The sequence below is a fragment of the Buteo buteo genome, chromosome 11, assembly GCF_964188355.1.
Source record: "Buteo buteo chromosome 11, bButBut1.hap1.1, whole genome shotgun sequence".
In the NCBI taxonomy this organism is placed as follows: domain Eukaryota; kingdom Metazoa; phylum Chordata; class Aves; order Accipitriformes; family Accipitridae; genus Buteo; species Buteo buteo.
Window position 1 is genome coordinate 22,561,937 of NC_134181.1, and position 27,581 is coordinate 22,589,517.

A 27,581-nucleotide genomic window follows, 5' to 3' on the forward strand; every position below is an offset into this window, starting at 1 on the left:
TTAGGGAGAAGGTGACTAGCTGTTAGAGGCTGTGGGGGAGCCTCTGCAAGCAAGGGATGTTTGAAAGACAAGCACTGAACAGTGAGGCAGCTGCTCAGCTCTGGTCCACTGTCCGTGTTGCATCCCCTTTTAGGAGCACATCTCTTTCTGCTTCAGGAAAGCAAACTGCAACCCTGCAGGGACTGTCATCTATCCTTGCTGCCCATACAAAATGCAACAGCACATCGAGCAGCTGGTGTATTGAATGGTTGGCTTTGGGACTGCTTGAACCCATGTTTGCTGGTTATGTCTGAAGGCATGGCATGAGGCCATCATGTGTGGTGGGGTTTAGGGCCAACTGTTGGTAGTCCTCCCCGGGAGGGGAGTTATCTGAAGGTGTTCTTGAGCTGAACCAGCCTGTGTGGGCTCTGCTGCTGGCCCTGTGGAGCAGGGCTTGGGAAAGCTGTGGGGTCCTGTCCCTTGAGCCAAGGTGGTGGAAACGTTTGGTAGCCGTTGCTCCAGCTTCAGCAGGCAAGTACCCTGTGCTTCTCTACTGAGCTTGTCTATGCGAGGGATGTCTTCCCTCCTGCTGTAGGTCCACATGTCCTGCCTGAGTCACCCTTCCTCGTGGGATGAATTGGTTTGTGTGACCTCTCCCAGAAGCAGGGACAGCCAGGTACCAGCACCGTGGCCTTTCTTGGTGGAGGGTCAGTCCCCACCGAGGCTGCCAAGACCACATGCTGCTCGGCCAAGGCTAGAGAGGCAGCTCCTGGTCCCAAGCCCTGCTGCCAGGCCCTGCACCTCATGTCCAGGGCTCTGAGGCTTTGCCTGTGTGTCACTTCCCGCCCCATTTCCCGTTACACAAAGCCTTTGTGTGTCAGCAGATCCTGGGATGCCCTGCGGCACCTGCCTCTCCCCTCCCTCTCCGCCTCTGTGGCTCTGCCCTTTCCCGTTGTCACTTCTGTAGGCTGCTGCCTGCCTGTTCGGTGACCTTCCCCACTGCTCCCACTGCTCGGGCAGTATTTTGGCCCCTGGCCATCTTAAACAATTAATGGAGGGGTGGAGAAACTTGCCATGTTAAATTACTTCCTCCTTTGGGAGGGGGTGAGGTCTCCACATCTCTCTCGCCTGATACCAATGCAGTTTGTTGCTGTTGCCTGAAGCGGTCACTGCCTCTCTGCTTTCCTTCTAGAAGTTAGAAAAACAGTATTTTGGAGCACTCTTTTTGTATTTCTCGGCATTTTGCTTAACGTGCAGCGCTGCCTCAGGATCTCGTGGAGTGGAGGAACTTCCCCGGACTTAGAGAGAAGCAAGCTGAGAGGAGGTGGGGGGAGGATTTTGCTGGAAACCTCTTTGGGAAGCTGGAGACCTTCTCGGGATGCCTGCTGTGAGCTTGTTCTCCTCTAGCAGCTATTCAGATCTTCCCGGGCGAAGGCAGCTCCCTGCCACGAAGCATCTGCATTAAGCAGGTCTGTGCGGGGGCCAGGCGTGATCTGAGGGACGCAGATAGTAGCGATGCCGTAACAAGCAGCCTGTGAGTGTTGCTGGCTCTGCCTGTGTCCGTAAGGTCCCTGCAGGGCTGGGGAATGCAGCACCCTGCACTCGCTATGCCCCTCCGCCGTCTAGCGCTGGAGTTGGCTGTCAGAGAAACCTTCAAGGTCCCCTGCTTAGCCCTGGTAGTGTCATGAGTTAGATTAGTTGGAGCTGTGCTGGGGGCGGTGAGGGCTTGGATTACAGTCCAGAACTCAAAGTGCTTTGGTGGTTCACGTCGGAGGGGAAAGGAGACGCCCCGTCGCACACATGGAGGAAAAAGAGAAAAAACACTCCCTTTGGAAGTGAGGGGGAATAAAGGAGTCCGGCAACATGGTAAGGAAATCTCTGCGAAGGGCTCTTGCCCTGGGCACGAGCAGGGCTGCGCGGGATGGAGCTGCTATTGGGGCAGCCTGCCTGGAGCCAGTGCACGGTGCTAATGCCAGGAGTGGGAAACGGCTCTTCTGGCACTTCCCGTTACTCGGATGGCACGCTGTACTCTGGGGTGCCAGCCCTGGACGGTGGCTGCAGGGACACGGGTCTCCTGTTGGCACTGACTCCCCGCGAGGTGCCTATTGGAGTACAGTCCTGGACTGAGGAGCTGGGATGGGGCAGGTCAGGCAGGGCCCTGTCTTTTGGGCTGCCTGGATGCTGGGCTCTCCTCCTGCCCTTGCTCTTTGCCAGTCCTGCTCCGGGGCTGTGGGCACTGCCCCCTTGCAGAGCCTGGGGAAGGGGAGAGCATTGGCTTCTTTTCTTCTGCCCAGGGTGGGCATCCAGGAGTTCAGAGAAACCCCTGAAGCTGGACAGGGATCCTTCCCTTTCAGTGTCAAGTTCTGCATGTGTGGATCCTTGTTTGGGGAGGGGAGAGATGGGAGCAGAGCACCCCATCTCCCTGGGTGTGGTGCCACCCTGCAAACAGAGGTGCCCAGCCCTGGGGTGGCAGAGGTTGGAGGGTTTGTTAGCCCTGTGGCACCCAGTGAGCACCAGTCTGGCTTCTGATGGTTTGTTCCTGGGCTCAGGCTGTGATCCATGTGCTCAGCAGCCCTAAATCTCTTGGACATGTCCTGCTGTGTCATGGGCTGCTTCTCCAGCAGAGGGAACAAAGTCCGAGGGGGGAACAAGCAGCTTGCATTGCTGCTGTGCCTGGCAGTGACTTGTGTTTTCTTAAAAATTCAGCTTCTGGGCTTGGAGAAGCTTGGCTTTCATTGAAGGATGACTTGCCCAACTTTTGGCTTCTGCAACCTGAGCTAAGCTCATGGACCCATGTCTCTTCCCTTTGCCACCCTCCAGCTCCTCTGCCAAGGACCCCATGGCTCCCTGTACCCTCACGTGGCCATGTCAGAGCTGTGGTGTGCTCTCCTCTCCTATCTTGCTGTGGAGGCCTGCAGGCATCTCACTTCTTCCACTTCTCTACCCCAGTCAGGAGACCTCTTTCCCCTCACCCTATGCCTAGTATGTTCCTGGCAATTTCTGGTCTATGCTGGTTATTGTATGAAGTTGAAATCAAACGAGAGCACTGTTTGGGGCTGTGCAGGGTGGGTGCCATCCCCTGCAGCCCTATGGGCTGCATTTTGCCATAGGGGCTGGAGCAGCACTTGTGATCTCTGCTCTGGGAGGCCTGAGGCAGAGACTGGCTGCTGCTACTCTGCTCCTGCAAACCAGAGGTGACTTTCTGATTCCCAAGTGCTTCATCCCAGTTCAGGTCCTTCACCTTGTTCTAATGTGTGATGCAAAAGCTGTCTGAAGCAGGGGCCTTTGCGCAGAGCAGTGCCGTGGCCAGTCAAGGTGCCACAGTGGGTTGTGGGGGGGCAGGGACCATGCATCACTGCTGAGGAGGGATCATGTGCCTCTCAGTACTGAGTTCAGGCTTGGTGGCTGCAAGGAGCAGGAACCAGAGGCCAAGTTGCCACAGACCCAGCACTGGGTGCTGGCCACACTGTGGACACCTGCGATCTGTTGCAGGTGTCCGTTCCTAATGCCATGGTAGAGAGTTCAGGAGGTGTGATCTGTGAGCGGCCAAGTTGTGACTGTAGCTCCAAGCTGTTCTGTTTGACTTGAGTTTTGGTGTCCTGGTGAATCAACCAAACCCTGCAGGCAACAGATTTGGATCTAAGTGAATGTGGGTCATTCTTGTTGAATGACAAGAGTCAACAGAGTCTGTTGGCCTGCATGAGGCTTCCCCATGGCTACTGGCAGTCCACAGGACTCTAAGGCTTGGCTCCTGATGGAGGTCTGGCACTGTGCAGCTGCTGGCTGCCCTGTTCTGCGTGAGGCAGGTGATTCCTCTTCAAGGGGTGTCTGTCATGTTTCAGTGTTAGGGATGATGTGGTGGAGGATGCCTAAAACACCAAATGTGTAAGATGCCTTAGGCTGAAGTAGCCCACTTCCACTAGAACTGACTTGCAGCTGTGAAAGCCCCATGGTGTGAGCAAGGCAGGAGCCTGACAGGGCTCTGTCTACTCTGCTTGTCCCACTGTGGCTTTCACAGCTGAGGATCTGCCCTCACTCCCTGGTAGGGATTTCTCCTTCATGGGAGAGGGAGTGGGTTTCACCATGCCTGGTGCCTGCTGCTGGATGGGGTACAGGAGACGGTCAGGGTGTATGGCTGGACCACAGTGCACCTGTATTGGGTACCCCACCACACAAACCCAATACAGCACCCCGCTTGAGGAATAGTTTCCACCCAAGCAGGTGCACAACCCTGTGCTCTTGGGTGGGTTGGTTGGAGGCAAAGCAAGCAGTAGCCCTGCTTCTCCATGGTGCGGAGGTCTAGTTCCCCGCCTCTGTTCCCACATTGTGAGGGACAGCTTCCTCTCCAGGAAATTCCTCAAGCTGCAGCAGCTGGCCAGGGAGCCCAGGGCTGCTTTTCCACCCTTGCTAGGGTGATTGCTGCTGCTCTTCAATGGTAGCTGGGGCACTGTGGACTCAGCATGTGAATTCAGCAAGGCTCCTGCAACTGTGCGCCTTGGACTTGCCTGGGCTACTCCTCCCATGTGGTGGCATGCTCCAAGTCTCCAGTCATGACGCAGACATGTAAAGCAGAAACTGTGTGTATCACAAGATGTGCAAATGCTGGTGTCTTCCTGCAGAGAAGTTCAAGTGGCACCTCTGTGCTGGCAGGAGAGAGGATGGGTTTCAGCAGAAAATACAGTCTTTCCTTCATCCTTTGGTTATGTCTTCTCCAGGGGTGGGAAGGAAATGAGTCTGGGAATCACAAAGAGCTTTAAGCATTGGGAATCTTCTTTCTTTATTTCTGTGCCAAAGCCACGAGCAAGATGCTGGAACACAGACAAAGCCCAGAGATGTAATCCTGAGCACATGGAAGTGGTCTGAAAGCATCTTCTCTGGGGTAACAAGGATGACAACTTGTGCATTTTGCCCAGCTTCCTTCCAAAAACACTGGGCAGGTGATCATGCTCTTCATTTTCACAATAAAAATAATGGCTATATGCAGGTGACAGGCCAGCTGCATCCATGTATCTCTGCTGAGCAATCACCAAATGCATTCTAGTACCAGGTAGGAATGCAAAACAGGAAGTGTTTATGGTGAGAGGCTGCAGGTGTCCAAGGAGGACTGTATGCTAAGTGATGGTGCTTATTTTCTGAAAATCAGCATCCTGTAGCATAACCACCTCTCGTCATGCTGCTGGCCATCTACCTGCATGTGCAGTCAGCTCTGAGGGCATACCTGGCTAGCAAAAGAGATCATAACTTGAGAGCCTTGTGAGCATCTTGCTGCTGGCTGCTTCAGAAAAGATAGCCAGCCAGCATGTCTGCTTCTAAATACTATAGCACAGTCACAGCTGCTCAGCTCCCGGAGCCTAATCTTGTAGCTTCACCTCAAACATAACCCTGTCTAAAACAGATCTGTGCAAAACTAAACCATCCTACAGGCTGTGGGCACGGCCTAAACCTGAGTATTGGTGCTGAGTGTGGGTGGAAGTCACAGACACAGGGGCTACAGACCCCTTTAATACCGAAGTGCTGAAAAATCCCTGTTAAAACAGTCAAAGTGTCTTCTGCAGAAGCTATAAACTCAACCTACCTATGGGCACTCAATATCAGAGCACCTTTTGTTCCTATTCCTGGCTCTCTACCCATGAGGGAACCCCCTGTTCCTGTCCTGCAGAGCTCAACATAGCCAAGGTCTGAAGAAGTGAGTAGAGGCAGCAGGATGGTATGTGTTGCTGACTGAAGAGCAATAAAAAGCAAGGATAGCCTGCTAGGGTAAGCTGCCCACTTCTGGTGGTGGGATGCTCTGTGCTTTCTACACCACTCATGATACCTGGGTTGCAAATCGGAGAAGTGAATGGACGTGCCCTTGTTGACTCTGCAGGCTTGACTGTGCTAATACCTCTCTGCCGCACAGAGTGCCTCATCTCTGTTGGCTGGCCTAGCCTTTCATTAAAAAAAGAACAAAAAAATGGGGCCTTTCTTGTGGTAAGTGCTCCTGGCTGGTTTCATACGTATCCCATTTTTTGCATCACTGGACACCAAGCTGAAACTTCCAAGATCAAAGCAGCACAGAATGAATCTGAAAGTCTGTCTTTCTGCTCAAATTTACCATCCTGCCATCAGGCTGGGATGCCCAGGATGAACCCTTGCTCCAGCTGGTGCAACCAGCTATTGATTTGAATGGAATCAAATGGCTCAGCTGAAGAGAAATGGGTACCAGATGAAGACTTCCATGTGCTCCTCCTCGACATTGGTGGATGCGGTAGAGGGGAGCCTCCATGGGGCCTTATGGTTACCCCCAATGGGACACGATGCTGTGGCTGGCTGGTGGTTTGCGTGGTGCAAAGAAAAGCTGCAGGAGTTCTGCTGATCTGAGCTAGGTGTCCACCTTGAGCTTTGCAGCCTGCGTTAGGTGTGGCAGTGTTTGCAGGAGACAGAGCTGTGAGGTTTCCTGAGCAGGTTCCTTCAGGAGGATACTTTCCCTCAGGCTGCCTGTCAAATTTCAGTGGCTCCCAACAAAAACCTAGTGCTGCTGAGCCTCCAACATGGTTAAAGGATGTGGATTATTTGCTGTCTGTTGTCATCTTTCTGAATACATTTACCTTTTGAACAAGGTCCTTCTCATATGCTCGGGAGGCTGGTATGCAGACCCGTTAATGGATCAAGGGGAAAAATGCCTGTGGATGTATTCTCCTTTGTGTTTGGGCTTATAACCACCCACGTTTTGGCATACATCCCTTCTATGCACAAAGATGTCTTTTAGAAATCTCTAGTTAAATCTCCACCCTCCTTTGATATGTATGGAAATAATGGGACACGTGAGACTGTTTTCTGTTTTTAAAAAAAGCTATAAAGAGAGTAACTTTAAAAGCCTGTGTTTACTCCTTTCTAACTCAGGAGTTTAGTAAAAGCAATGCACTGAATTTATGACTGAGTTACTTAGCTTTCCTGGAGGCATGCATTTAGCGCTGTATCTGAATATAGGGGAAATGTTTTCATTCGACTCTAAGTCCCAGGCTTGGCTGCTCAGGGGCAGGAGAGCTTGAGCACATGTGTTTCTGTTCCCCAGTGAGGTCAGAGAGTCTTGGAGCAAATCTGGGTCCCTCTGCCCAGGAGTACTTTTCCCTGTGTGGCATAGACCGATGCTTCTTGCAGTGACCCAGGGCTGAGCTGGCATAACCATGGCCATCTCTGGGCTGCCTGCTCTGTCCTTCTGGCTGATCCTTCGTCACAGCCTCTTCCTCAGAGGTGGCATCTGATTGCTGTTGGCAGCTGCTTTCTCATATCAAAGGTGTGTGGGGATGCGGTCCTTCAAGGAAGGTCCTTGCACACTTATTGTTTTCTCATGCGATCAGCCAGCCCCTCCTGGAGTTGCCGCTTGGCTTCAGAGCAGTTTCTGTCCCCTGACATAGCAGGACTTGTATTTCATGAGCACATGGTAATACAGCATGTTTAAGGCCAACAGGAACTATGGCTCATCTGTTACGGGATGCTGGGACCATGGAGTGTTACCTAGCTCCCACACTGAGGCTGGGAGCTCTTTAACGAAAACATGACCTTTTCTTAGTGGCATCCACCCTCAATTATGGAGGCTGCAAGACATGGAGAACCCACCAGTCCCCGTGGCAGTCTGTCCAGCAGCTCATGCACCTTGCAGAGGAAGGGGTGAGATCTGAACATGAGCTGAACATGCAGAACGCGTGCAATGCTGGCACATAAGTAATAATCTAAATGCTGATCCTGTGAATATCGTTTCTGGCACTCATCAGCTGTCCTGCTGAAGGATTATCATTTTCTCTTTGAGCACAGGAGGCTGCCCATCTGTTGTAAGATGCCCCCAGATGGGTGTCTGAACACAAGGTGTTGGCTATGGCTTAATGCCTCTGACTCAAAGGTGTTAAAATGAGCTGACCTGTTTGGCTAAGAACTTATTGAGGGTATTTTATAGCAGGCTGGTACAAACAAGTCTTTCATTTCCCTAGAGTGTCCTGTTATTTGGTAGGTGTTAAGCACAAATGGTAAAGGGTACAAGATGCTACTGCTCGGGTTGGTTTGCCAGATGGATGCCAATGCCTGAAGTTGAGAGTGGAGCAAATACTGTAACTAATAAGAAGATGAATGAGATCAAGCAATTCTCTTGGGTAGCAGAGAGAAAGATTTTTAGTGCATTTCCTAGAAGAGCCCTGTAAAGAAAGGGAGTCTGCTGTAATGTCCCAGGACTTGTCTTGTGTAGAAGTGGCCTGGGACATTCTTGACTCTGTCTGTGATATCTAAGAGCATTTAGCAAGCCTCATCTGGGCCTGTTGTAGGAGTGTGACACTTTGAATGTGGAGATCCCTGGCTGAACCATGGCATATGGTGCCATGGCCAGACTGTTGGTGCCCAAGCCAGGGCAGCCCACGCAGTCTGGTGGTGGGAGAGAAGAGAGGTGCAGCTCTGCCATGGGGGGGTCTCAGGGAGGCATATGTAGCTAACATTGGGCAATGAAACCACAGCTGCCACATGCTTACACTCTTCCAGCATGGGTCTGTTGCTGGGACGGGTGTTTTAAAAGTGTCCAGAGCTTTGCGTCACACTGAGTACAGCTTTGTTAATTAATTGCATGGTTAGATCTATGCCAATGATATTTTAAAAAAATCTGTGCTTAGACAGTTATTTCAGATTAAGGACTTAATCCTTTGATTAAACTAAACCAAAATAAGCTGGTCTCCAGCTGTAGGATGGTGTTTTATACACAGCTCTTCTCAGCCACTTGCAGGCCCTCGTTTCAGCTGGAAGATGTCTGTTTAAGGACAGGGCTTTGGTCTCTTCTCTCACATGCCCTCTAAACACCGATATCATCTGCCTGATCTGTTGCTAATAGAAAGTAACGGGCCTTTGGGAGCAGGGTCTCATTCCCTGCTCTGGATAGGACCTACTTTCTGCTCAGTTGATCGAGAGCTCAGTTACGAGTGGGACACGTCCCTGTGAGGAAAGGCTTAGCTCCATTTCCCAGTTCTGCTCCTCTCTGGCTACAAAGTGACTTTCCTGGATTGTGGGTGAGTGTTTCATCCCCAGTTTGGCCTCTCTAACCTGTTCAGCAGTTGTCAGCAGCTTTTCTGATGTGTTGGGTGTTGCACAGACAAAGGAGAAAGGCATAGGCCCTGCTCCAGAGAAGCTGGAGTATGAAAACATAAAGGAAAGGGTAGAGAGGAGTAACGTGAATAGAGAGCTCTGGTGGGAAGAGGTGCTGGACTGCTATGCCCGATTGCACGTGATGCCATTTCCTTCAGGGAGCCATGTTTGGTCAGGCTGGCTCCTCAGCCAGGTCAGGCGATGGTCAAACAGCAGAAAGCTTGCTGTGCAAGCTGCTGCATGCATCTAGCTTCCCTTGGGGGCATGTATAAGTGGAGGGCTGGGGAAGGCCCTGCTTCTCCAGGTGCATGGGCTTTGCTCTCTGAAGGGCTGCACCAGGATATGTCTTTGGCAAGGATGAATATTGGGGTTAGGATATGCTAAGAGCAGGTTTGCTTCTTGCGTTGCTGTATCAGACCTGTTGACCATCCTGCTGGGCTGCAGGGGTCTCAGGCAGGGGATCAGGCTCAAGTGACTGTTGCTGGTCCTGTTGCCATATGCCAGCGTCCATGTTTGGCCACCTGAAGCATGGTACAGAGCCACGGACGTGGCTGCCTGTACCAGGTTGCCTCTACCCTCTAATACTGCCTGCATTTTGCCCTGGCATGAGGACAGCATTGATATAGCTGTGCACTAGCTCCAAAGCTCGAGGCTCGCAGGAGGTCACGCTTTGCTTTCAAAGCAATCTGGGATGACCCCCTTGAGTGAAAACAAACCAGCCCTGGGCTGGCGGGGTGATCGCTTAGCTTTGGGCCTGCCTTTCACCAGCTGAACACGCCCAGACCTACAGCATGCGCAGAAGCGGGACCTCAGAGCCGAAAAGCAAATACATCATTTTTCCTTTTGTTTAATTAAATGAGAGATCATGAGTTAATCGCTTCCAAGCGCTTGTTTTCCTGCAGTGCCTGGAATGATAATCCCGCGCGCTGCCCAGTAGGAGCTGCTTTGGCTGCTGCAGCCGTGTCAACCCAGAGAAGGGCTGGGGGAACAGAGGGAGGCATCTGGAAATGATTCTCTGAGCTCTGTCTGCGGAGCACCACTCCCTGCAAGGCTGTAGGAGCTAGTTTATCTACAGGCTGTGGAACTATCCTGCCTGCCCCAGCGGCAGGGGAGCTGAGCCGGGCTACAGCCATACCCCGCACAAGGGATCCCATGGTGGCATGCAGAAGGCAGATTGCTCTTGGAGGTACAGCCTACGAGCGAAGCTGGTCTGGGTGAGACTGCAAACATTTTCCTCCCAAGTGGAACTGGGTGCTGTGCTTTTCTCCCTGAAAAGCCTAAAACAATAGCCCAAAAAGCAGGTAGAGCCGTTCCTGGTTATCTCACAGGAAGGCTGTGTAATTACAGCAGTGGAAATACCTACCTCTATAGCTGCACCACTTAATAGTACATTATTTTAGTGAAAATATCCAAAGACAGGCTGGGTGCTGAAGGCAAGTGCCCTCCTCCCAGCCTCCCCCTGAGCCTTGGAGTGCACAGCAGAGGGGGGAGCTGGCACTTGCTCTGGGAAGATTTTTCTCTCTTGAACTCATTGCCGCTGTGATTAGAGCGGCTCAGGAAATGGGGCTGGGAGGGTTCTCCTCCCTGCAGAAATGAAGTGGGAAATCTCAAATTTTGTCAGAAAAACAAGCCTTGTTTTTAGCCAGAGACCTTTTTGAACGGAGAAACATCTTGTTTTTAAAGGCAAAGTGGCCTGGCTTTCAGCTTTGTGTCAGAAAGTGGAAAGGCTTTGTGGAAAGCCCAGAGGTCTGTTTTTACTGGAAATGAGGTTTCTCACGTCAGCTGAGAGCTGAGCAGCCCTAGCCAAACGGCGCAGCACAGCAGCCTTTGCTGGTGGAGGGACCAGCTAACCCAGCCCTGCTCAGCGCCTGCTGTGTGCTCCTTTTCCCCCAGTCCCAAAGCTGGCTGGGGGCCACGGGCAGGCGCTGCGCTGCGATGCTTGGAGCTCTGCCTCTTCCTAGTTTTGCTGTTATTTCTGCTTTCCAGTTCTGGGGTGTAGGAGGGTTGGGTCATGTCTTCCCCTCATCTTTGCAGGCTCTGGTCTCCTCTGTCCTGCTTTCACACTGTCTGTTGGTACCTGGGCAAGAGGGGAGAAAGTAAGTGCGTGCAGGACGTGGCCAGGCTCCGGGCAGCCGGCAGAAGGAGGGCAAAGTTGTGGGAGCTCTTGGCAAAGCCTCCCTGCTGAGTGGGAGCCGAGACGCTCAGTGAGTCAGAGCTGGGCGTACCATAGGCACTGTTCACTGTGCTCGCAGCCTCTCTGAGCTCTGCTCCACCACCCAGCTATGCTCCTTGCTCTGCCAAGCCACAGCAATCACTGGATTTAACTGGGGCACATTGGGATATGTAGTTTCATTCTTTGGCTGCTCAGATGGAGGTCTAGGTTTCTCAGAGCAGAGCTGCAGATCCTTTAGTTAAATTCCTGCCACAAGATGAATCCTCAGCACATTACATCGGCCAGTCCAGCCCGCTACAAAGGAGCGTTGTCTGCCGTAAGTCATGGATTAGCCAAACAGTTAGTCTGGTCTCACCATACTGATGTTTTGCAGGAGTCTTCAGACAGTATCTGGGCTGTCAGCAATGAAGATCTGTGCCTCTTCACGTCCTTCTTGACCAAGACTTGGTGTTCTGTAGACAAAATTCTTGAGCAAGACACTGACTTCTTAGCAAGGTGCTTGGGTGAGTTGTAGGGAAAATGCTGCCAAGGCTTTGTGGGCCCAGGTGAGTCCAGCAGCATTGCAGCCCTTCCCTGCACCAACTTGCGTTGTCCTGAGCCACTTGGATTGTTGTCCCAGGCACTTGCTGGGAGAGTGCAGGTATTCTGATGCTGCGCAAGGTGTGTAGCCCTGGGGATCTTCTCTCTGCTCCCCGCACAGGCTGACTTCTTTTTCTCCAAATGCGTAGGAGGCTCTGCAGGGTTCAGACTTAATTGGTGAGCAGCAGGTCCCAAAGAGAAAGAAGCTGACTCCTGAGTCAGAAAGAAATGTAGCATGGCAGGAGTTCCCAGTGGCTGGAGTTGCTATGTAGCTCTCTCTGTGCCCACAAATGTAGGCCGAAAATTCAATCGGTGTATCTAGAAAAGCCCAAGAAGCTCCTGGTTACTCCAGATGCCTCTTGACAGGCTCCTCTCCCATCCTGCAGCAGCCGCTTGCACCAGGAGAGGTATGCATGTCCCCTGAGCAGGGTTGTAACTGATTCTGGGCTCCTCTTCCTGCTGCCTACTTGTTAGTCCTGGCCTGGGGCTTCTGCCCAGGCACTTGCAACCTCATCTCTTGCTGAGTCCTGGTTCTTGCTGCAGTTTGTGATGGGAAGAGAGGCTCTTAGGGCTGAGCAGCAGAGCTTTGCTGCAGCAGTCTTTATCCCTTTATTCATTTCACAGCATCTGTGGCTCCTGTTATATCAGCGGGGTGGCACCCCACTCATTTCTGCCCCCATTCTGACCCAAGCTCTCTGCCAGGTGTGAAACCCTCCTGGGCTTTCCCTTCTCCCCAGCCCTCCCTGGTGGAACCACGCTGGGTTGTTCCCATCATACAGCTCTGCCCACAGAGTCCAGCCTGTCCCCACATGCCTCTTTCCTCTTCCCTTGCTGTGTGCTCCAGCCCCTGCACCGGCAGCCGGCTCCCAGCTGAGGAGCAGTGAAAGCCGGTATGGCCGGACGTGACCTTAACCTGGGCTTTATTTAGCACCTTGATTTATAGAGGAGTTATTTTAAAAGCATGTTTTTCTTTTGGGAGGTGTGGTGAGCTTGTTGCAGAGTGATGGCAGGGAGCTGGAGTTCATAGGTCCTCCCATGCTATTGACAAAGAAGCATTTGAGTCCCAAGACACATTTTGCTTGGGGAGATACTCTCTGGCTTGGTTGGAAAGCACTCCTGTTTGCCTTTGTGCTGGGTGGCTGAAAAGGAGCAAGTGTCCAGGACCTTTCCCGTGAGGGGTATGTGGCAATACTGTTGGAGACAGAGAAGCCTGAAATTTGCAGTCCCTGAAGGAGGCTGCTTTCTCCAGGAGGCTCCTGTGCTGGGCTCTGCCAGCTCTTGGGAGCTGCTATAGGCTGGCTAAAGTGGAAGCCTGCCAGGGCAGGAGTGCCCTCTCCTTGGATTCTTGCTGGGTTTAGCTTGTTCTCCTCCTCTCCAGAAGCTGTCCCCCCATCCTGGGTCGCAGAGGTTTTTCCTCCTGCCTGCTGGGGGTTGCATTGCCTGCTTAAGTAAGGGGTGTGGTTTGTAGGTAGGGTGGGCTCTAGACTTCAGGTTTATCAGCCTCTGGAGCACAGGATGCTATCCCCTTCTCTTGCTGTCTTGAGCTGGTTCATAGCTGCCTGCAGGCTAGATGTGTGAGGCTGGCCGTCTGTGCTCCAGCGGTAAACAGGACCATGCAGCCAGCTTCTTGCAGCCCTTGCTGAGGCCCTTTCCTCAGGCTACTCTGCAATCTGAGAAGTTAATTAGGACAAATAAGCAGCCCCATCCCTAGGATTGTGAGTTGGTTTGATGAGTCTGTGATCAGAGGCAAATCTGCTGCTTTTGCAGGCTCCAAGCTGTGCCATGTTTCACCCTCTGTGTTTCAAGGTAACTTCTGAGGCTCTGCCACCTGTGCAGGACCTATCCCCAGAATACCACCCTGGGTGGTGGGAGCACTGAAAAGCAAGTGTTGCCTCTGTGTTCATCTGCAGCACACTTGAGGCTGCATCCATCCTTGCTCTGTAGCTGCCCAAGAATGCTGGTGCTACAGTCACATGCAGCATGATGGGATGTATGAATTTGCTCCCATGTTGGGGGCTTTTTATATGGAATTAGCAGAGAGATTGGTGAAAACATCTCCTCTTTATACCAAATGGTAGGGGTTGAAACCTTCTCTCTGTCCCTTCAAAGCCTGCACAGTTATCATGGCTTTGTGGTGTAGTCCAGCCAGAGAGAGAGAAAGCCTCTGTGCTAAGGAGTGTGCTCTTAGCACTGAACTACAGTTAGCAATGGCTACAGGCTGTGGTTATTCTGTATTTTACTAAAGGAAGGATAATATACAACTTGGTTTATTTTAACCATATAAAGGATTTTTGATTTGGTGCCAATAATTGTCTTGTGAAGGTTTTGCTAAGGCAGCAGGAATGGTGTGAGAACTGTAGAGTGATGCACTGACTCGTGCAAATATTTTTACTTCTTTGTTTTATTTGCAATTGTAAACATAACAAATTTCATTTGGGGAGGCTTGATATCTGAAAGAATTTTGCTCAAGCAGGGTATGGGGGCAGAAGTGGCACAGAACCAACCCCAGCTGGTTTTGATTGATATTTTGAACTTGTGGACTGTGGAGGATCATAGGGAAATTGTTGTCAAATGTTACCAGCAGTAATGCTACTGTGATAGCACCCAAGCACTTGGCTGGGCTCTCTGTGGTGGCTGGTGCTGGGTCAGAGAGCACCTGTCTGAAGGCCAGTTTTATCTGGCAAGGGCACAGGTACTTTCTGGGACAGGTTGGTGTCGACAGAGGTTACTGGAGCTGCGTTTGCCTTCAGATGGCTGCACTTGGCCTCTCTCTGTCATTTAACAAGAGCGTGGGAGATGAACGATGTGTAATGTTCAGTGTGTTATATCAATATTTAGCAATATTATCAATATGTCCAATTGTAAGAGGCTTCATGGTGGGCTTGGTACCTGTTTCCCTACCCTACAGCCCCCTCCATGCCTTTTTAGCAGGTCCAGGTTACAATGTAAAGGGAACATTTCTTTAGGCTGTTGTCTTGGGTCTGTACAACTCATCCCGCAGTTTGTATTGGTCTGCTTTCTTTTATATTTCCTGAACGCTGATGAGTTCTTCCCTCATACCCTGCATGGGGATGGTCTTGACCGGAAATGTGCAGAGAGCTCCAGGCTGCTGCACAAAGCAGGCTGACTGTCAGCTCTTTGCAGTTTTCTCTTGATCTGCACAGTATCTAGTGGAAGATTTTTCTCTGAAGACCTGTTCCTGCAGAGAAGGAAGTGCCTAGGAACTTCCAGGCTTTTCATTTCAATCAATGGAATAAAAGTTGAGATTTTATATTCTTCTTTTATAAGTGGAAAGAAGCTTGTTTACAACAGCCTTCTCCTCCCGTTTAGGATTGGGGTTAAATGCTTTGTCCTAGCATTCAATGCTTGGAAGTGTGCACACAGGGCTCCTGCTTTTTGAGTCCTTGGGTTAAGAATATGAAAAATAGCTCCTTAACCTCTGTTTATCTGGTTGCATTGACCTTAAGGGGTATTGCAGGAGGCAGCTGGTCTCTTGGAAGAGTTGCAAACACCTCAGGAGCCTGCTGCCATTTAGCCTTGCTTGTTGCTGACATCAGGAGAAACAGTAATGAAGCAGTGCCGTGCCATGGGCAGTGTGTGGTTTGCCTGTCGCCCGCGTTCTGCCAGCTTGGTGCAGGCAGGGATTGTGGAGGCATTGCCTGGGCGTTCTAATCTCTCCTGTGCAGTCCCGCAGGCTGTCCTACAGGAAGGCTTTACAACAGAGCAGCGAGTTTATATTGTGCTTAAAATACCCACCCTCTAAAGGAGGAATTTAAAGATCGTTTTGCTGCGAAAGATGGGAAGGCTTGTGTGAGGAGCATCACCTCTGCTCTGGCTGCAGGTCAGTTCAGGCTTGCTCTGAGATTGTTGCGTTTTCTCAAACCGGTGAAAGTATCTGGAGTGATGAACATGTGCTCCCTTGGAGTGGAAGAAGCAAAATGGTTTGCTTCCTCCTGACCCCTTCATCCTACTGTTCCCCGGTGGCAGTGTAAGCTGTTGTGGCACTGCTTTGTTTAACTTTCTCTCCCAATCTTGCTGTGGGACTGAGGTATGTTTTCAGGCATGTCCATGCAGCTGTTCCTGTTCTGCAGGAGGCTGTAGGCCAGCGGCTGAAATGCTTTTCTTGTTTCTAGTGAAGGGAGGTGGATTTGGATCAGATGAGGATCTGGCCAGACACCTGAGTAAACTTTCATTTGGTTTTGTGGCAAAACTCACTCTCCCTGGCTGTTAGCTAGCCAGAGGGTCCCCTCTAAAACAGAAGGGAAAGGAGGGTTCCTGATCCTGTCTCCAGATGTGTACAGATTTATTTTTGTTATTATTAGTTTTTGGCAAGCTCTCTTGACTTACACCCATGCAATAGATCAGAATTTGGCCTTTAGCACTGGAACTGGTCCTGATACTGTAGGCAGGCTCTGGCTGGCAGGCTGTCCAGAAAGAAGCTAGAAAAGTAGGGAAGGCATTGCCTCTGAACCCTGGACAGGAAATGGGCATCCTATGTATCGATGCACGTGCTCAGGCACCAAAGGCCACCCTGTTCAGACGCAGTCTGCGGATCCTGTTGTGAGGCATCTCTCACTGCAGAAAATTCCTGGCTCGCAGAGTGAGCCTTTCATGAGAGGCAAACAGCTTTGAATAATGAGGAATCGCACTGGTGAGCAGCTTTCCCCAGTACCAAACAGCTCCAGTAGCTTATCCTGTGCAGGCTGAGGCGCTTCAGCCCAACTGTTGTCCCTGCAACTCCCCTTAGCCCACTGAAGAATATTAACACTGGGCTTTAATGTACCCAAGTGCTGGCCAGCATCTCCAGCCCTTGGTATCCGAAACATGGAACCCGCCGTCTGCCCACCCCATGAAACTCTCGCTCGCTTGCACGCACTCACGTGCTGTGGTAATGGTTTAATAGCAGCCCCACCCAGCGCAGTCAGGAGAAGGACTTGCTGCGTAAGCAAAAGCTGGGAAATCTCGCCGCTGTGCACAGCACTCTGTGAGCACTCTGCTCGCGTTTTGGGAGTGCTTTTTTGTGTTTACCTGGAGTTGGTGGTGCCAAAAGAAGCTAGAAAGGACAGCAGTTTGCTCCTTTGATCTTCTCTCTTCCTACGTTTGGAGATGGCTGTGCTCCTGGGTGTAGGGCTCATGAGGGCACTGGGGCGTATTGTGCCATGGTACTGCTAATGCTTTCTTTCTTGGCAGGACTCGGAGTCCCTGGACGGTTGCATTCAGAGTACGTTATCAGCACTCTACCCTCCGTTTGAGGCTACCGCAGCCACTGTTCTGTGCCAAGTTTTTGATGTGGTGGAGAAGACGTACCGTGGGGATGGACTGCGCTACCTCATAGACTTCCTGATTCCAGCCAAGCACATCCTGCAGTGCATTCAGCAGGATGCCTGTGTGAGTACATCATGCTTTCTAAGGCCTGCGAGGGCTTTCTTGGAGAGCTTTTTCTCCTCTCGTATGTAAAACGGCTGGCAAAAAGTGCTTGCGTGTGTATGGCAGCTTAGGTGGGAGGGCAGGCAGACAATTAGGAAACAGTGGAGAAATTGTTATTGAAGCTTAACTGTGCAGAGATCAGATGTGGAGCGGTGCCCTCAGCTTCCTAACCAGGAACACCAAACAGAAGGCTTAAGGGATTCAGAGGAAGCGGTTTAGTGGAGCATTTGCTGGGTATGGCTGACTCGGGTGGCTTCTAACCCCAGCCATTCCCCGGCCCTGTGGATGAAGCTGTTGGGCTCTGCTGCTGGCAGGAGGACATGCAGGGCGAAATGCTGCCAGTCGGTGTTTTTCCCAGAACTCCGTCTCCCCTTTGATGGTTGCTGGAACGGTCGCAAAGCTCAGTAGCCCCGAGGAGTCACGTTACATTTACTGCCAGAACGAGTCCAAGATTAACGTGCTTTACTGTTGGGAGTCTAAAATGTTAGAAACAATGAGTCAAATACCTCCATCACAAACTTGGCTCAAAGTCTGCAAGATGGAAAAAAACCCAACCAACCCCAACAACCTAAAGCTAGGGTTCGTTCTAGCCTTTTTGTCTCAGAACGTAGAGGGTGTGTGTGGCCAGGCTTTTGATAGAAATCCTCATGATGGAGGGCAAGGGACTTCTGGGAGGAGGAAAAATATTAAATAGAAGCTGAAATAGTCAGTTACTCATTTGTCTCAGGGAGGTGAAATGCTGGGGGGAAAGACCTATCACGTACAATGGATCCACATAGCCCCTGGGAGCTGGTCACCTTGCAAGTGTTTTGGTGCAGTGTTTGTCCTGCCGCATTGTCACCAGCTTCCTGCTTGGTGCCAGCTGCATATTTGTGAGCCCAAAAAGATACAAGGTTGTGCATAAGGATTTTGGGGAGCTGTTCTCTTTCACCCTAAGCACTCGAATAGGAGTTATTCCATTAGTATATCTAGCTGCAGTTTATAATTCAATGGCGCGTAGTGTGTTTTTCCCCTTTAAAGAAACAAAAGGCGTTTAGTTTGGATGAACCGGTAATTACTGCAAGACGTTTCACGGCTTTCCCCAAACCACCTCCCTCACCAAAGGAGGCGAGGTAGTGATTTCCCCACTCCCTGAGATCTCGGCAGCTTCCAAGCGCTCGGCAGTACCCTGGGCAGGTGAGGTGGTGGAGGGGAGGGAAGGAAAGCAGCCCTCAGCTCGGTGCAGCCCTCTGCCCCCCCGTGGCAGGCAGGGAGCTGGGCCCACATGGCTGCCCTCCCAAAGGGGAGGTGTTCAGGGCAGTGAACAGGCGACCCGGGTGCCAGTAAGGGGGTCTGCTGGGCACTGAGGGGGGGGCTGTCCCTCCGGGGGCGGCTGGGCAGGGACCCACCACAGGCCACGGCTGCCCTGAGGGCAGAGGCCCCTGTGGTACAGGGGTGTGGTGGCAGGGAGGGTCTTGTGCCGCCCAGCAGCCAATGGGAGGACAGCCGAGGCTGTGGCAGCCAATAGGAGCATGGGGCTGCCTTGATGGGCATGGTGGCCTTGGCTGAGCTGGGGGTTGTCGGAGCAGGGGGTGCTGAGGTGGTGGGCCCTGAGGAGGGAGAGGTGAGGGCAGTGGGCCCCGGGGGTCCCTAAGGAGGGAGAGGTGAGGGCGGTGGGCCCCGGGGGTCCCTGAGGTGGGAGAAGTGAGGGTGGTGGGCCCTGAAGGAGCTCAGGGTGCTGGCAGCCCCCCAGGCTGGCCTGGAGCATGGGCCTAGGTGACATGGAGGCAAGGGGGCTGGTGGTGGCTGAGGCATCCTGTTGGAGGGGGAATCCAGTATGATGGGGCTGTCCTACACATGCAGCACTGTTTAGGGAGGTGGTGTGGGGCAGGAGCCATGCTTGAAGCCACCCTCCTGTCCCAGGCCCAGGAATGAGGGAGGGCTTGGGGCCTGCCTGGCACTCCCTGGCCTGCCCAGTAGCCACAAGGTGCAGGGCTGGTGCCTTCCAGTGAGGGCTGTCCAGGGCTCAGCATTAGGTTGTGGGGGCTTTTGTTGAAGTGTGACATGTCTGGGAGAGTGGGCAGCAAGAGGCAGAGTACAGGCACAGGCCTCTCAAAGAGCACAGCTGGATGCTTTGAGCCTTTCCTCCTTGTGACCCTTTCTGGCCTTGAATCATGATTTTGTACTTTCAGATTGGCAATACAGGGAGATCAAGGGAAGCTCTAGGTACCTTGTACTGTCTTTAGAGGTGGGCCCAGGCTATTCCATATTTTATTTAGAAGTTTGCTTGTTTGAATTTTTATTGCTGAAAGTCATTTCTCTCATTTGTTGTGGACTCTTTCTTCCCCAAACCTCCTTCTGTTGTCTTCACTGTCTGAAATCACAGGACTATTTTTTGTTACTTTTTTTTAACAGTTTTGTCTGTCTTTTAGAGAGTCTAAACAAAAGCAGTGTTTCCTCCTTAGTTTGTAGTTCAGCTGGTCCATGTGAGCTTTTCCTCCGGTGGGGAAAAAAGTAACTCTTGTCTGAATAGCTACTGTAGGAAATCTTGAGGGTGCTAAATCTCTTTCTCAGCCTCTGCAGTGACAAAAGTGTAAGTGGCTTCATGAAGTGTTAGACAAGGTCGTAGGCTTCAGCCTGGCATGTTAAAATCAGTAGCCTGTATGTGATCCCCAGGGGCTGGAGAGGGGTGTGTGGAGGGATGTGCCAAGGGGTCTGTCTCTGCTTAGCACAGAGTAAGAAACCAGGTTTTGCCCCTGGCCTTCAGATGACATCCTGAGCTAAATGGACTGTTGGTCTGTTCCAGCCCAGCCATCCCCATAGCTCTAGGAGCTACCACCTTTGTAGCATCTTTGTCATTGGTGCCCATCTCTTTCCTCAGAGGCAGCTGTATTCCTGGCTGCAACCACTGGGTGTAGAGTCTGTTCCTGGCATTCCTCTGACATGCCTGGTTTAGCTCGGTAGTGGTTGGACACGGGAAGAGCAAATACTTGAGCCTCAAAGTGAAATGTTAAAACAACTGAAATAAGCCTCTTCATGTAATCTTCCCTTTGAAGGTGCTTTTTGGAGCAGGAGCAACATGAGGATGCTCCACTTCTAAAGTTCTAAAACTCTGAAATGTTTAGGCTATTGAAAGACTTACATTCCTGCTTGGATGGTTACTCTAGCTCTTGCTACAGTTTAGACTGTGGCTTTGTAGGGTTTTTCAGGAACTTCAATGCATTCTGCATTATGGTTTTGGTAATTTTATTGCTGAGTTTTCTTCACCTGTCAGTCAGTAGGCAGACAGGTCATGTAAGTGGTGAGATTGGGTTTTGGATTTCTTAATGTGTGAATGGTGCCCAAATAGGTTACTCTGCATGCAGGTTTTAACAGTAACTCTGTGTCAGGTAGGTACAGATGGAATTCAGCTTTATGTTCGTGCTACTGCTGATTGTGTCTCTCACTTTTCAGTCATATAAACTATTTATAATGGCTTGGGAACTGATCTTTTTTTTTTGTCTGCCTTGTCTTCCCCTGGAAGGCCCTTGGTACAGATGGCCTTGATATACCTACTAGGATATACTCTAATGGCAGAAGAGGGGTTGATATGGTGTGGTGGAGGGTGCAATTGTATAGTGTCTTCTGGAAAACTGCAGATTGTTTTTGTTTAAAACCTTATATACAAAATACTTGGCTTGGGCACTTCTTTAGGAGATAAAAGCTCTATTGACTGAGGTGCTGTGTGAGTCTTGGGCTTAATGGAAAAGTCAGTGAAGTATGTACGGCCTGAGACTTGCTGAAGCCAGTAGCAACTTGTGCAAACTGTGTGCTGCAAGAGGAGGTCTTGGTTTGCTGAACCGTGCTGTGTAGTGTAAGAAAGGACCTGGCTGGTAGAGGCATCTGTGTCTTGCAGATCAGAAAGCATAAGAATGTAAGAATGCAAAGCTTAGCTCCTTGTGCCTTTGAGGGAAGTACGACCAACTGTGTGTTAGGCTGTAGAGCTTTTTAATTCTAACTTAATAGAAAGACAAAAAAAAGGGAGGTGGGTCTACTCTCAGTTCAAGGTTAGAATATAAAGGTAATACTAATATGACCCTTCAAACAAATGAAAACTAAAGTAAGATTCAGTTTAGTGACAGAGCATGTAGGTACAACAAGGCAGTTGCACTGAGTGAACAGAAATAAAACTGCCATGACTATGGAATTGACTATGTCGAAGAAAAGGGACTGGCTGGTCTCCATCCTGGAATATGGAAGAAGTTACCATGTAATGCCAAATGTCTGATAACAGGGATTTTTATTGAATCTGTTAAGTCAGGACTAGTAACAAAACACAGAACAAGCTGAGCGTACAACAATATGCACTGAGCAAGGACTGAATTAACTGACCCATTAAAAACTGGATAACATTTTTTCATGTGGTTTGCTCCATGGCAAGTAGTATAAGACTAGCCTTTTTCATAAACCAGCTCTTTCTAGAGAGAAAAGTTTTGTTGTCTAATCTCTTCCATAAAGGATTTATTATGGAGTCACATGGAAAATTAGTTCTGTGTCAAAGGGATGGAGGTTTATGCAAGTATTGCAAGATGGGTAAAAAACTAGTGAAAGAGAGGGTGTTCGTACTGTAGTGAAAACTGAGATGGAGGCACGAGTCATGAGGCACACATTACTTCTCATCCATGACCTTGGCATAAAAAGTAAGAGTATGCATATGACAGATATTTGTGATGAAACCAGTCTGGGAGACATTAGCAATAACCTAAAGGAGGAAAAGGAGGGTGATAAAAGTGTTCCACAAGATGAGCTCTAAAACTTTGTACTTAAGTTTTTATAATGGTAGACTCGGAGGGCAAGCATGTGCCTCCACAGAGTAACAGGCAGAATTTCTGTTGTGAACTGGGGTTCATCAATTTGGAAAGAAAAACCAGCAGGTGACTGGGTTACTGTAGGGGCATGGCTGGAAGACAAGTGTGATCTTAGCTTTAAGAGATGCTTCTAGCACAGTTAGGAATTGTTGGTGCCATTGTACGCAGTGTTTTGCAATGCTTTGCACAATGAAAAAGTGGAACAAAGAAATGTGTTTTTTAAAAAAAAAAAAAAAAAAAGGCGTCACCAAGGAGGCACTTCAAGCAGGCCTAAGAGATGATCAAGGGAGATGTGCTAAGGCGATGTGACATGGCTTAATAATTTCAAGCCATGGGAACAAATCCAGAGAACAAGCTCCAGGGTTGAGGAGAAGGAATTATTGAATCTGAAGGATGCTTTGGGCTTTCAAGCCTCTCGAACAACTTTGCATCAGGTGCAGTGAGGATAAGAAACCTGACTGGGCTAAAGGTAAAGCTTTATGAACATAGGAAAGAAATTACTTGATGCCATTACCTATTGTTTCAAGGTGTGTGAGGATCCAGGAAGTTCCTTCCAGTTCTGTGGTTTCTCTGCTATATGGCAAAATATTTGAATTAAAGTATTTTTTTCTTTCATCTGTCTGGCCTGCAGAATACAGCATTTTTATAAGTTGCTTTCTCTGTCAAGACTTCCATGTGACCATGTAAAAGAAACAAGATAAAATGTCTAAAGTCTTATGCTGCCAATACTAAAGTCTTTGGGCTTTCAGATGACAGCTTTCTAATTTAAGTATTGCATCCGATACAGGTGAATCCTATCTAAACCCTTGTGACAGAGAAAGATTAAATTAATCATGAAACTGATGGCTTATGTCATGGCTCAATTTAAATCTTACTTAACCCAAACAGAATCAAGTTCAAAGCAGTGATTTTATTTTTTGAAGTTGTAATAAAGCTGTAAATAATTGAGCCAAGTCAGTTCAGCCATGAAACTTCAGTTCTTTTACTTGATTGGGATTTGTCTGAGACTTGTCCTGAGTGCTGCTATGTTTTGGGAATGAGGAAATCCCTGGTAAGTGTAGTTCCTTGCAGCTTGATGATGGGACTTACTGCCTTCTTCCTCTGTGGTTCTGCTATGCTATCCTCATTTGCTGCCTCCTTTCTCCTGCTTTTTCTTTGCAGTATCTCCTTCTGTTCTCTGGTAGGTTGCAGTCATCCCTTGCTGCTGCATTCCATGTAACTTGTCTCCACCTGTCTTGCATAGGCTCTTGATAGCACCAGGTGAGTGATGCTTTTTACCTGGTTGCATGCTCCTCAATTTTGCTTAACCAACATTAGGTGGAACGTGCTGCATAGTCCAGCAGAGCACATTAGGGAATAAAAACAAGTCCTCAGACAGACCTTGGCATTTTCATTCTACCTTCCCTCATCAGCAAAGCTTTTCATTACCTCCCTTGCAGCAGACCTCAGTCTAAAGAACTAACACTACTTCACCTGAGAAATAGATTTGTGGTGCCAGGCTGACTAGTGGCATCCTGTGCAGTGAGATTTCTGAATCTACAGCCTCCTTTTTGCAGGTTAGTATTGAGTGTACCTGGTGCAACCTAGAGCTCACTGGATGCTCTGGAAATTATGTGTATTATTTGCCACTTTCTCTGTTAAGGCTGTGGATCGTCTTTAGTTGAGGACGGTGGGTTTTATCCATGCGTTGTAAGCAGACTGCTGTCTGCCCATGTTTCTCTAATGGCATTTAGTTAGGGATGCTGTATAGTCTGAATTTTCGCTTTCTTAGTCAGTCCAGTTGGTCCTAATGACTCAGAAATGAGGAACAGACAGGGTCTCCCAGCTTGAGCACTGGGAGGTGAGAACTCCTGATTTCTCTACACTGGGGTTCTGGGGCTTAGACCTCTGTCTGTCTGTGCTGACCCAGCTTTAAAACAGGGCTGAGACTTCTGGCAGCTGGTTGGCTCATATTCAGATTTTGAAATACTGGTGGTTTGTGTTGGTACCTTTTCTTATTTCTGCTTTTTAAAGAGAAGACCTCAGTATGGAAAACTCCCTGGCACTAATAACCAAAGACCCTAATTTCAAGTGTTCTATTGCTGCAGCTGTGAAAGAGAAGCATTGACCTCTCTTGTCCAAAACCTTGAGCTGAGATCTGTTCCTGATGCTGAAAACACTTTCTCTTTTCTCCATAGGTTCAGTACTGTGGCTTGCTGTTTCGCCATGAGGGCTGGCCCCTATGTATTCATGAGAAGATTGTAGTCCAGCTGGCTTCCATTGACTGGCGAATCTTGAAGCCTGGTGACTTCTACCTGCAGGTGGTCCCCTATCTGAAGAAGTCTCCACGAATTGTATTGAAATGTTTGGCAAAAGACAAGCATAATGTAGAGGAAGTTGTGATTCCAGAAGTTTCTTATACCTCTATTTTTACTCTGGAATGGTTGAGTACTTTCAATGGAGAGCGAATGGGTATAGCACTGGAAAATTGTTTACTAACCACTGATGATGAAATATTTCGCATCCCCTGGGATAAAGTGGTTAATCCTGAATTTATAAATAAACCAAAAATAATTGAAAACAATATAATCTCTCCAGAAATAGCAGAGGAACGTTCAATTTTGTGCCTCCCCATGGACCATGCTGAGTGCAGTTCACCAGACCTAGGATCTCAGTACCTACAGGAACAAAGTCCAAATCGAAACAACCTGGTCACTAGCAGCACAGCTCCGCAGTTAAGTGAAGCTCTTGTCAATGGTGTCTGTACAAGTCCTGTGCCTCAAGAAAACTTGAAAAGTGACCTTGAAGGGGAGTATGTTGAGCTGACCGAAGTTTCATTGCCCAGGTTTGGGCCACAAACAGGCTCTTTAACCCAATCACTAGCTTTAAATTATCTAACTCAGCCCAGAACACGAGCGAATGCTTCTAAAGGCAAGCACAGGTTTATTGTCATTCAAGACAGTACCTACTCCAAGAACTTAATTCAGTCAGCACTTACGCAGAAGGAGCACTGTCAAATGGACACTCTGAGGACTTCTACGGAAGTTCTCAAAAATGTAATTCCGTTGGAAAGCAACAAAATGATGGCACATGGAGAACTGTCTCCAGAAGGTCAGCTGATACCAGGTGGTCCTGGAAACATGGGGAATAGCTTTCCTATGGCTGAGTCTCCTGCCTGCAGTGCAGAAGATTCATCTGCAGAGCAGGAGACCCACAGCGAACACTCAATCGACTGGCGATACGCACTGTGCAGCTACAGTGACTTGTGTGCTGGAGATGGTGTCAACTGTAAAGCACAAATGCCTGGTGCTCCTGGAAACATGGAACAAGAAAGTGATGGTTCTAGCAGAAGTCCTGGTGTTGAAACATCAGAGCAGAGCCCAGAAACAATTCTAGATGCTGCTGCTGCTAAAGAGTATGTGATACTGAGAGTACATGGAGAACCACTGACCGAGGGTCAAAATGAGGTGACACAGATGGATGCTTCTCCTGTGTCTGTCCTAGGGCCTTCGGGACCACACTGCCTACTGAAAGAAGGTTCTGATATTTCTTGCCAGAGTGTCAGTGAAAGTGGTACACCAGTCCAGGCCACTACATTGCTTATCATGCCTGCGAGTTCAGGTGTAGGTGTGGAGAGAGGCTCTCCTTCAGGGAACACAGCAGATGTAGGAGCAGTCGGTGCTTGCTGCAGTGATCAGGAGGCAAATCTTAGTTCTCCATTAAGTCCTCCAGAACAGAACCAAGGAGAAGTAGATGAATTTGAGCTGGGAAGAAGGGACAGCCCAGAGGAAGTCAAAGAGATTGAACAAATATTGACTGTAAGTGAGAATCAGACTAGTCATAATCACTGTTCTGTCAAAGCTCCTACAAATGGTCTCTTGTCAGATGGTGAAGAGCAAGAGGTCTCTGCCTGTCAGCATAAGAAACCTGAAGAAGCCATACTACTCCAAACTGCTTTGTTAGCAGAGGGTGATCAGATGGCAGAACAATTAAATAACAGTGACTCTTTGATGGGCCCTGATGCGCAAGCAGAAGGCTCAAGTCAATTCAGAACCCAGAGGTCTGGAGAGAGGTGTGAGGAGCCACAAAGGAGGGTAGAAAACCAGGGCTGTAAAAGTGAAGAGAACTCTGTGTTGAACCCAGAGCATGTTGCAGTACAGGACTTGCAGGGAGGGGAGGAGAACCAGGAGAGTTTTTCTTATGGGGAAAAGTCAAAGACTATAGCCCTAAAAACACTGGAATCCATTGAAGAGGAACTGGAGATTGGACCACTGTCCTCAGGACCTGCTGAGGGGCATACAGAGCCCACCACTCTGCACTCCCACAAAGAGGCAGCTTCTGGGGCATCATCTCCTAAAGGTACAGCAATTGGATGTTTGTGTGGTTATCTGTTTGATAACATGGATTGAAAGCAAAGTCCTCAAGAGGTACTGCTGACAAGTACGTCTGCTAGGGAAGCTTTGGGGTAATAGTACAAACTACAGGAAAGTGATTAAGTTATAATTTTTGTGGCTTGAAGTTAGCTTTGTCTTCACAGGTGGGTTTATTATAGGTATTTTGTTTAATAGTTCTTTGCAAATTTACATCGGTCCAGATCAAAGTTCCAGTGTAAGAGACTTAATTTCTGTTAATCTGATTGCTGGTGATCTCCACCCGTTACATTCATTGGGTGCACATTATGGATGCATGCAATAGGAATGCATGAGGAGAGAATGTCTAACTGTACAAGTCTTTCATAGTTGAAAATTGGCTTTAGGAAGATAATTGTGGCAAGAGGAAGCAGCAGTGGATGCCACAGTAAAATACTAGCTCTGTAACGTGACCTAAAGATTAACAAATATGTGTGCTGGTAACTGATGTAAGAAGCAAACTGCAGAGTTGAGGGATTCCCCCCCTCTTCCCTCCCTTGCCCTCTGGCATGCTTTCTTTGGCTTGGTTATATTTCAAGTAGGAGCTGTTTAACTTGAGCGGGAGAGCATAGAGAAATTAAGCATCTAACTGTAACTCAAATGATACGTGTGAGCAGGTATTGCCCAGACTTCTTGATGCCCAGGTTTCCTGTGCTGGAGCTGTGCTCCTTCAGAAGGAATTGAACAGGCAATCCAGGTCTCTCTGCCTTTTGCACCAGACTGTAGGCAGGCAGTGTGTGACTGCATGGACATGATGTTGGCTTTGCCGAGCTCTGCTGAGTCTGGAAAGCTGTAGCTAGATATGCAGATCACATTGAGGAGCGTGTGTGTGGCGGGGGCGAGTGAAACGTGCCATTCCAGTTCAGCAGCTCTCATTCCCTGAGACCCCTGGCTAGGAAAATTACCCGGCTTGAAATATTAGAGTGCGAACTCTTGAAAGGGTTGGAGGTACAGACCCACATTGCTGGAGCATGCCTGACCCTGTGGAGGAACAGATTCAGAGCCTACATCACTGCTGCAGCACTACTCCACTTGGCTGCAAACACAACTACTTTCTCAATTGTCCAAAAGTCACATTTTACCTGATGCCTTAGTGTGACCTCCTAATGG

General features: G+C 49.4%; 1 protein-coding gene across 5 annotated transcripts in view; it reads left to right on the plus strand.

The window, feature by feature from the left end:
• The first annotated feature begins 1,221 nt into the window (after positions 1–1,221).
• The window catches only part of PLEKHG4 (pleckstrin homology and RhoGEF domain containing G4), an 89,921-nt gene continuing 63,561 nt past the window's right edge, over positions 1,222–27,581 (plus strand). For 2 of the 5 annotated variants that reach the window (XR_012652233.1, XM_075040452.1), the window contains exons 1-3: positions 1,222–1,845; positions 17,021–17,218; positions 24,261–26,421. Coding sequence is in view for 4 of the 5 variants with exons in the window: in XM_075040452.1 (XP_074896553.1) it covers positions 1,843–1,845; positions 17,021–17,218; positions 24,261–26,421 (2,362 nt within the window). In the remaining variant the exon portion in view is untranslated. The remainder of the gene's footprint in view (positions 1,846–17,020; positions 17,219–24,260; positions 26,422–27,581) is intronic. The other 3 variants (XM_075040455.1, XM_075040453.1, XM_075040454.1) reach the window with 2 other exon arrangements.